Raw genomic sequence first — 10,000 nt, 5'->3', positions numbered from 1 at the left:
TGTATGGAAACACCTTTTTAATGACTGTAGCTTTTGATTGCCTTGACTTAGAGGTTTGATTTTTCCACAGATTTCGGGACTCGCCTTGACCTGAGAGTGTTTTAATTTCAACTCGATACCTATACTCCACGCGTTTACGAGATAAAGGTTCTTGATAGACAGACGGACGGACGGACGGACAGCAAAGTAATCCTATAAGGGTTCCATTTTTTACCTTTTAAGCTATGGAACCCTAAAAAACATTTGCTCCGGCGCTTTTCGAATTTCGACTCATTTACTTGAAAATATGGGGATGAAAGTTCTTAAGAAATTCCAAACAAATGACTACATATGAAATGAAATGAAAATGAAATGAAAAGTTTTTATTGATGCAGAAACAGTGTAACATAAAATACAGTGTCAGCGGGCCCCAAACTAGGCAGTGCCTGTATCTTGGGCGCCCTGACGAGTTGGTATTCAAACAAAAACGAATTACAGTGTTCTTAATAGGTATAGAGGTAGTTCAGAAGAAACAGAATGAAACCTTAATTAGATACTACCAATGCTACAATATAACATACTGATAAAAAATAAATAGAAAAGGGTGTGTGTGTGTGTATGTGTGTACGTGCGTGCGCGTGTGCGTGTTTGTGTGTGCGTGTGTGTGTGTGTATAAGTATATTTATCGGAAATATGTGTAGCTATGCTTAGTAAACATGCCATCTTAATTATAATCCTCCCTCTAACTTTCAATAAAGGGCGAGCTGCGAGAGCCCCTATGAAGAATAGGGCTACTACGAAAAGAAAGAATTCGTGTTTGCGGCTGATATACTATTGTAAGCGCTGGGGCTTACATTCGACGATGAGTGAGAAAGTGGGAGAAATGGGAAAGGACTTACGTGTGGTGAACTGGCTTTCGCAGCGGTAACGCCGCGAAACGGAGATGAGCTGATGGTAGTCCTTTCTCTGAGGACTGAGCTGGATTGACACTGCACTGTCACACTTTTACAAGTTCTAGTACCGGCCGGTAGGTAGCATATATCGAGCTAAGCGAGCGCGGAGCGGAGCGAATGATATGACCTCTCGCGGCAGCTTCGATTACTTGACTGGCGGCGGGCGATGCGCTCGCGCCGCGCTTCGAATGAGTGAGTGAGCGAATGATTCAGGAGATGAATGGTTAGTCGTCCCGCGTGGCGGGAACATCCTGGGGGGCCCGGGGAAAGGCCTCTTCTTGAGCTGAATCCAACGGCAGCCTGGCTATCTTAAGCACAGGTCTGCGCAGATGTCCGTGAGCCGTGTCCAGATCCACCACTCGGATCACTCCATCCTTTCCAGGTATTGTGCGGGTAATTCGTCCCAGCCTCCATTGGAGCGGTGGGAGGTCATCTTCTTTTATGAGCACGAGTTCGCCAACTTGAGGAGGTGAGGAAGGGGAAAGCCATTTGGAGCGGGTTTGAAGGGTATGGAGGTAGGATCTGGTCCACAATGTCCAAAAGCGTTGAGAGAGAGCTTGTATGAGCTGAAACCGTTTTAGAGCAGAAATTGGTCTATCGTTAAAAGACGTTTCGGGCAGAGCAGTGAGCGGACGGCCTATTATAAAATGACCGGCAGTTAAGGGTTCAAAGTCCGATGGGTCGGACGAAAGTGGGCAGAGAGGTCGAGAGTTGAGTACGGCCTCGATTCGGGCCAGCAGTGTGCAGAATTCCTCAAAGGTAAGGTGTTGTTCACCAATTACACGGTAAAGCAACTGCTTTGTTGATTTCACATTAATTTCATGTAATGCGCCAAACCAGGCCCCCTTTGGGGGGTTTAACAACCAGGTTATGTGCTGACTTGCAAGTTTGTGTGTGATTGCATCATTATTTGCCATGAGAAAGTTCTGAACGTCAATGAGCTGATTTCGAGCGCCTACATAATTCGTGCCGCAATCTGATCTAATCAAAATCGGTGTTCCACGTCGCGATACAAACCGTTGTAAAGCCGCGAGAAAGGCTTCTGTGGTTAGAGCGGAGACGGCCTCCAAGTGAACCGCCTTAGTTGAAAGGCACACGAATATGCAAAAATATGCTTTCAAAAGTTTAACGTTTCGCAACGTGCTAGACTTAACGAGAAACGGGCCGGCAAAGTCAGTCGTCACTTGGCTAAATACGGGCTGAGGGGTAACTCTATCTGCTGGAAGGTCACCCATAAGTGGGGCGTCAGGTTGAGCGCGACATCGGAAACATCTAATACATTTAAACACCCGACTTCGGATTGCCCGCCGTGCGGACAGTATCCAGAATTGCTGACGTAAAATAGCATGTAAAGTGTCGGCGCCAGGATGACAGTATATTTTATGGCAGTGATCAATGATGCGGTCTACGAGTGGGCTAGAGCTGGGTAGAATGAGTGGATGTTGAGCGTCGTACCGAATTGAGGCGTGAGAGAGACGGCCACCGACTCTCAAGAGACCGTCTTTCAGAAATGGTGAGAGGCGCTGAAGTCGCGCGGTACAAAGCTTATTCGTTTTAAGGCGATGAATATCATCAGCAAACTCATTTTGCTGAACAGAGCAGACCCAGAATAACAGAGCGTCCTTACGCTCATTAGCTGTGAGCGGACCAAAGCGTCGTACTTCGGGATTGTGTCTACAATTGAAAATAAAGCGCTTGATACAAGCCGTCACTCCGACGAGCTTGTCAAGAGAGCTGAAGCGAGTAAGCAAGTCATGATCGAGATCGGGTATTGCTATATGAGCTGGAACCTTTTTTGGCTTAAGGCCTGGTAATACATGATGACCCAAAGCTGTCGGCATCTGGGGCCAGGTGCTCGGAGGTTCTTTGAGCCAACTGGGAGACCACCAGAGGTCATGATTTGAGAGAGACTGGGCTGACATTCCTCTGCTTGCACAGTCGGCTGAGTTGAGATGCGTGGGAACATGTCTCCACGTGGAGCTGATTGGACTAGACGTTATTTTACTAACTCGGTTGGCCTCGAAAGTTTGAAGTCGGTGAGGTGACGTGTTTAGCCACGCTAAAACGATCGTGCTATCTGACCAACAGGTATGCTGGTCGATAGTAATGTGAGCAGACAATTTAGTTGACACCCTAGTCATGAGCTGTGATAAAAGAGCTGCAGCTGATAGCTCCAGTTTTGGGATTGTGAGCCGATTCTTGATAGGCGCAACCTTTGACTTGGCAATGACTAGATTTACATTGACCTGTCCATTGGCATTGAGCTCATGAAGGTATATGACGGCACCGAAACCAGCTTCTGATGCGTCTGCGAATCCGTGCAGCGAGTATGTAGACGTGGGCTTATATTTGCAAATGTGCCGAGGTATACGGAGACATGAGAGTTGAGGCAGATCTTCTGAAATGTGCTGCCATTCCGTCTGGATTTCATCGGGAGTGGGCTCGTCCCATCCCAGTTTCAGAAGCCATAACTTTTGTAATAGAATCTTTGCGCGGAATATTACTGGTGTAACCCAACCGTTGGGGTCATAGAGAGACGCCACTGTGCTGAGGATAGAGCGCTTGGTGATTTGGGTAAGTGGGGGGAGAGAGATGCGATAAGTGAACTCATCCGATTGAGGAATCCATTGAATACCCAATACTTTAATGGAATTCGATTCCGGTCTGATGTCAAAGTCTTTAGGCATGTCACACTGGTCATCTGGAAACCGTTCAAGGAGCTGGGAAGAGTTTGAGGTCCATTTACTGAGCTGAAAGCCACCTAGGGCAAGTAGGTTAATTAACTCGGTTTGGAGTGCTCGAGCAGACTCCACGGAATCATGACCACAGAGTATATCGTCAACGAAAATTGAGTGGCGTATTACTTGAGCAGCTTGAGGATAGCGGTGACCTTCGTCATCGGCTAGTTGGAGCAGAGTGCGGATGGCATGGTACGGGCTTGACCGTAAACCATACGTGACGGTATTGAGCGCATATGTGAGCAGCGGCTGGTCGGGGGAGGACCGCCAGAGAATGAGTTGATACTGTCTATGACCTGGGTGGATAAGTATGTTCCTGAACATCATTTTGATGTCAGTACTGAAGACTACCGGATGTGTCCTAAAAGACATGATAATGTCAACAATATCCTGTTGGAGAGCGGGACCTGTGTGCAGACAATCGTTGAGACTGACGCCATTTGAGCTTTTGCTGCTACCATCAAATACAGTGCGGAGCTTATCTGACCCCGATTTGAAGATGCCATGATGAGGGATGTAGAAGTGAGGCTTGTTTGCGAAGGTACTTGGGTGACAAGGTGACATGTGTCCCAAGTTGAGATAATCATTCATAAAGTCTACATATTTTGAGCGGAGGGGCGGATTTGCTTGTAGCTTCTTTTCGAGATTGAGAAACCTACGTAGCGCGATAGCATGAGTGTTGCCTAGGGTCGGCGGATCGGGAAGAAACGGTAATGCTACCATATAACGGCCTGATGGTTCTCGAGTGGTTGTGGTGCGGAAAATTTGTTCGCACTGCTCTTGTAACGGGCTAGTTTGTATATGAGCTTGGGGTTCTTCTGACTCCCAGAACCTCTCAAGACCTTTGCAAATATCGTGAGCAGATACGTCAGGTTCAGGCTGTGAGCTTATAACTTGAGCTGAGTTAGTCTGGTGCGTTGGTGTCGCACATATGTCCTCAATGGGCCCTATCAATGCGAAGTCAAAAATCGTGCCGAAGGCTATGGGCTTCCCGCGGCCTAACGAGACCTTAGTCCCGTCCAAAACTTGGCCGAGAACGTCTGAACCCAACAGAAGATCAATCGGAGCTGGAGTGTTGTACTCTTGATCCGCCAAGGGAATCGGTGGCTGGCCTTTCACTTGTGCAATATGTGGGACTTTTTGTAATGGTAGATAACCGGTAACATTTTTTAAGATATGAGCTGTAGCCGTAATCGTAGGTGTGTCTCGATGTGTAGGTTGACATACTATTGTTACTGATGCTTTTGACTCTTGTGTGTGTTGGTTGCCCACACCTGCGATTTTTAATGAGTTTGAGTTTGGCGGTAAATTTAACATTCGGGCCATGCGCTGAGTAATGAGCGTAAGCATGCTACCACAATCTAGCAGAGCACGCGCTGTATGGTACTGACCATGCACGTCTGCTATTTTTAGCGAAACGGTAGGCAGTAAAATCGGTGTATTAGTTACGTGGTCTTCACGTTGAGCAGTATCACTATAATTATGTTTTACTGTTTGAGCTGAAATCGCAGGTTGGGCTCGTGGTTTTTGTGTTTGAGCTGAGTGAGAGTATGTGTGGGTTGTGTGAGTGTGTTTGTGCTGATGTGCTTCGCTTTCGTAGTACTTGGTTATTGCAGGTAGTCATTGCGGACCACCTACACGAGACCTACTGGGCGAACGCGAGTGATTGGGTGGGTTGTTTTGTGGCGGTGGGGTCATGTGTGAGGCGTGGGCCGAATAGTGTTGGGACTCATGGGTCGGGCGCTGTCTGGGCCGTGCCCTGAGATGCGAAGGTAGATGATGAGCGGCTGAATGAGTTGGAGATGGAGCACCGGGGCGATGAAGTGATGTGTGGTGTTTATCACTTCCACACTCTTTGCAAGCTCGCGTGGACTTGCACTCGTTCTCATAATGGGGACCCAGGCAGCGCTGACACCGATTGCGAGCCTGAATGAAATCCCAGCGGCCTTGGGTAGGCTGGTCGTTGTACCGTGGGCAGGCGATGAGCTTGTGCCCTTTGTCACGGCAGTACGGGCAGGGTGCATTGTTACCCGCTGTGACGTCACGAGTTGAGGGTTGAGCTGAATAAACTGGTCTGTGTTGAGCTGGGGACGGACCGAGGTACTCCGGGCGAGTCCTAACTGGGGCCATGGGACGTGTTTCTTTATATGTGGGCTGACGAGCCGGGGGGGTCGGGGAGGAGTGACTGGGGATTGCCTGCGGTATTGACGAGGCTGTGGGCTGACTTGCGGGGAAGCTGGGCTAGACCACTCGGTCTCGACACAACGCGCGTGTTCCTCTAAGAATAGGATTAAGTCGTTGAGGGTGGGCAGAGTTTGAAGGTTGCCGTATTTGCGCTCAAAAAGGGTCCGGAGCTCACCCTTGAGTTTTCTTACGACTATTGACACGAACACGTAGTCGCAATCCTTCATGGGCAGATCAAGATTGTTCAGGGCGGATTGTGCTGAAATTAGCGGAGTTAGAAATAATGTGCGGATATCTGAACGCGCGTGAATTTGTGGTAAGCCCATGATTATGTCGACAAATCGGTCGATCAGGACGCGTCGATTTTCATACCGTCGGGTGAGGATGTCCATGGCCACGGTGAAATTGTCATTGGTGAGCTGGAGGTGAGACACCATGCTCCGTGCCTCACCTGTAAGACACGATAATAGATAGTGGAGTTTAACTGCATCCGATATTGTGGCCATGTCATCAGTGAGACTTCTGAAGATGGCTATGAAGGAGGGCCAATCCTCTATTTTTGAGCTGAATTTGGGGAGCGCAATTTTAGGCAGAACGGCTGTAGGTGTGGTTGAGGTGGAGGGGAGTGTATTCTCCAAATGGGCTGACTTGAGCTGGAGTTCGGCGTTAGCCACAAGTATTTGGTTGTAGTCCGCAACCGACGTATCGTAAGCCTTAGTGTACGCCGCCTCTACGTCACTGGTCAGATCTTTTGCGTCCAATATGGCGTGGTACACTTCCTCCAATTTAAACTTATGCTCCTCCACCTTGGCGTACCTCGCGGTGAAGTCAGCCATTGTATATTTTGTGTCTTGCTTAAGCACCGCCATTGAAATTTCCCTGAGCTGAGTGATGGCTCTTGTTGCCTCACGGAAAATAGCGGCTTGAGATTTGGTCGGCATGTTTGAGCCAAACGAAAAAAAAAAAATAAAAAAAAAAAAAAATATTAAAATACAAAATTAAATGTAAATTCTTATTGGGTTCCGTGGATGAATTTAATGTGTTATGGAATAGGTATTTATCGAAGTTTGTTATGTAATAGGCAATGAGTGTGTTAAAGTTGTAATGAGACAATGAGAAGGTGTGAGTGTGCAAATGTAAATGGGTTCTTTTTTTTTTTATCACTGTATATATGTGTTGTTTTTATCTGAGCAGCCTGTATATGTACGTAGCGAATGTAATTGTATTATTGATGTTTTGAGAAAAAAAAGTGAAGAAAAGATAAAAAATTCTACAAGTGTATTTTATGACACCCTGTATATCGTATAACGTGTAATGTGTTGAGCGGAGTTTACGTTCACTGTTTGTTACTAAGACAAAACTGAGAAGAAGAATTTGTATATAATGAGAAGAAAAAATATTTATCACCCTATGTACTTAAATTTTTGGGGCAACCTGTATAAACACTATATAATCCACTGCAATGGATAGTTCTAACAAACGACGAAAAATAATGTGCTGATTCGGAAGGTGAAACTGTTAATAATTTCACCAATGGTTTTTGGGATGTTCCGTATTGAACCCTAAATTCGAACTCGTACGTTGAAATGAAATAAACTAGGTACTCAACAAGTACGTAATATAACTATAGTAATAACTTTGAGCTGAGAATAATACGTGTATAATATTTACGCTAGTTATGGTAGTAAGTAGGTATAAGTTTTAATTATCACTTAGACAAGTCCAGCCACGTTCCGACAAACGACGGATAATGTAATAACAATGCAATCACACCACACCTGTTATCGCGCGATGGATGTTTGTAAACAATATTATATTACCTTTGAAGAAACTTCCTACTTATAAAAAATATTCGAGAATGTTCGTTGAGTGAAGTTGCTACCTACCCTTATTCCATAATATGACAATATTAGGTAGAAGTTATTAGTTGGCAAATGGGTTGTTATATTGAATAATGTGAGTTTAATGTGGAGATTTGTTGATTAAAAGGACAATAGGTACCAACGTTACTTTGAGGTTACTTTTCTAGTTCGTGTACGACTAGAAAATTCTGGAATGGGCTGAGTAATTAATGTGGTTTGCCGTTTCTAAATACCTAATTGGGATTGTACCTTAAGTACTTTGTTTGTTTTTTACTAATTATGAGCTGAGATTACACTGTAAGTGCGTTAAATCGGCAAAGTATTCGGAAAATAAATGGGACAAATTAACGGTTTTTTTTTGCAATGTGGGTAATTTATTGGGGCTGATTAATAGCTGTGGGGTCTGTTATCCACAGGGGCAGGGGTTCTAAGGATCGAAGGACCATAAGATGTAAGCGCTGGGGCTCACATTCGACGATGAGTGAGAAAGTGGGAGAAATGGGAAAGGACTTACGTGTGGTGAACTGGCTTTCGCAGCGGTAACGCCGCGAAACGGAGATGAGCTGATGGTAATCCTTTCTCTGAGGACTGAGCTGGATTGACACTGCACTGTCACACTTTCACAAGTTCTAGTACCGGCCGGTAGGTAGCATATATCGAGCTAAGCGAGCGCAGAGCGGAGCGAATGATACGACCTCTCGCGGCAGCTTCGATTACTTGACTGGCGGCGGGCGATGCGCTCGCGCCGCGCTTCGAATGAGTGAGTGAGCGAATGATTCAGGAGATGAATGGTTAGTCGTCCCGCGTGGCGGGAACACAACTAATTGTATTAATCTTACATTAATAATAGAAACATAAAAAAATCATATACAATAACAATGCGACTGCGACCCACAGATTGAAAAACACTGTTGTAATGTAAGGAAGACTAGAAACAGAGTTAACGTTTTATTTTCCAACCCTCAATTTTAGCCAGTAGGTACCTGCACTAATATCTGCCATGAGCATGCAAAAATATCTGACACATCGTACAGGTCCTTGAAATAAGATTAGCGCTCATAACCAGTAGCAGCGTTTTTCTGCTTTGCACCAAATGAATGCATGCTTTCAGCGAGCTTCTCTTATCCCGCTACAAAAGGCTTAACATAAGTAGTCAAACGACGCTTAATTAATTTATTAATTTCGTTTCTTTGTATTATTATGGTAAGATGTTCCCAATAGCTACTTAGAAATTTATAGAAAACACGGTTGAGTGCGATCAAGATTTAGAGTGTATTTTAAAAATGTTTTTGATGAAATAATAATGACGAGGGAAATTAGTGAGAAAGTTTGAGCGTTAATGTGCGTGATTAATCTAGTAAACAATTTACTGAATCAGGTGTTACTTTTATTGAGGTCTTAACTGGGTGTGGCCTGTAATACGAGCAAAAAATTAAAACATAGATCATCCTCGTCAAACTAAACAACATTAGTTCAGCGATTTTTTTAAATAATGGAGTCTTTGAATTTTCCTTTTTTTTCATACAAATTAAATGCTATTAATGTACGCCATCCTAGAACACAACTGACGTCGCCTGTCACGCTACAAACAACACACATTTTGCTTTACATTACTTCTTTCGAAAAAACTAAAAAAGTGTAGTAAAGTTAAAAAACTAATTATTTTTAAAAGTCGCTGAACTAATGTTGTTCAGTTTGAGGAGTATGATCTATATTTTAATTATTTGCTAATTACAGGCCACACCCGGTATATCAATGAACTATCAACAATTACTTAACTCATCGACATCTATGTACCTACCTATAGACTGCAAGTTTCTTACATCAAAACGGCGCACCAAATTGTTTCACAGCGCGGTTTTGTGAACCTCGTCGGGTGACGAAGGGTCACTATAGTCTGCAAAAAAAAAATAAGTGGAATAATAACTTACGATGCTATGCATAAATTTGAGTATCCTCTTGACTTTAAGTGATAGTTGGTGACTATTGCTTGTGTCCAACGGTTTCCTATATTCGCGTATTGTTATCCAAACAGCCAGTCTAGTGCCAAGGTACAAGATGTCAATGACTTTACTCATCTGTGACATTACGATAGCTTCGTCTATGCAACAAATTTATGTGTTCATAGGTCTGTTATTTGTGGTGTTCATGCAGTTCCACACTAACACACACATAACATCACACAAACTCAACCATCACCTCCATCAAACAACTCCCTTGTTGTCGTAAGGATGAACGCTGGTTGTGTTCGAAACGCGTCAGCGTAGTGCGGTGGTGACGATAA

General features: G+C 44.6%; 2 protein-coding genes across 2 annotated transcripts; both read right to left on the bottom strand.

Moving 5' to 3' along the window:
* Positions 1-1,156: 1,156 nt before the first annotated feature.
* LOC141434957 (uncharacterized) lies at positions 1,157-5,020 on the bottom strand. Its single transcript, XM_074097453.1, has 2 exons — positions 2,388-5,020; positions 1,157-1,454 (listed from the first exon to the last, which is right to left on the bottom strand). The coding sequence occupies exons 1-2, from the start codon at positions 5,018-5,020 to the stop codon at positions 1,157-1,159; spliced, it is 2,931 nt and encodes a 976-aa protein (XP_073953554.1).
* Positions 5,021-5,364: 344 nt separating this feature from the next.
* On the bottom strand, positions 5,365-8,530 carry LOC141434956 (uncharacterized). The gene has a single exon (XM_074097452.1). It carries the CDS (start codon positions 6,793-6,795, stop codon positions 5,365-5,367), a length of 1,431 nt encoding a protein of 476 aa, XP_073953553.1. The 5' UTR covers positions 6,796-8,530.
* Positions 8,531-10,000: the final 1,470 nt, after the last annotated feature.

Source organism: Choristoneura fumiferana, chromosome 14, assembly GCF_025370935.1.
Source record: "Choristoneura fumiferana chromosome 14, NRCan_CFum_1, whole genome shotgun sequence".
Lineage (NCBI taxonomy): Eukaryota > Metazoa > Arthropoda > Insecta > Lepidoptera > Tortricidae > Choristoneura > Choristoneura fumiferana.
The sequence above is the reverse complement of the archived record's forward strand: the minus strand, read 5'-3'. Positions and strand labels throughout refer to the sequence as shown.

Excerpts from the sequence above, each read along its gene's own strand:
- LOC141434957 (XM_074097453.1), bottom strand. The coding sequence starts at position 5,020 with ATGCTTACGCTCATTACTCAGCGCATGGCCCGAATGTTAAATTTACCG. Across the intron at positions 1,455-2,387 it reads CTCTCTCACGCCTCAATTCG|ATCCTACCTCCATACCCTTC; the intron begins GTACGACGCTCA and ends ATTGTGGACCAG.
- LOC141434956 (XM_074097452.1), bottom strand. The coding sequence starts at position 6,795 with ATGCCGACCAAATCTCAAGCCGCTATTTTCCGTGAGGCAACAAGAGCC.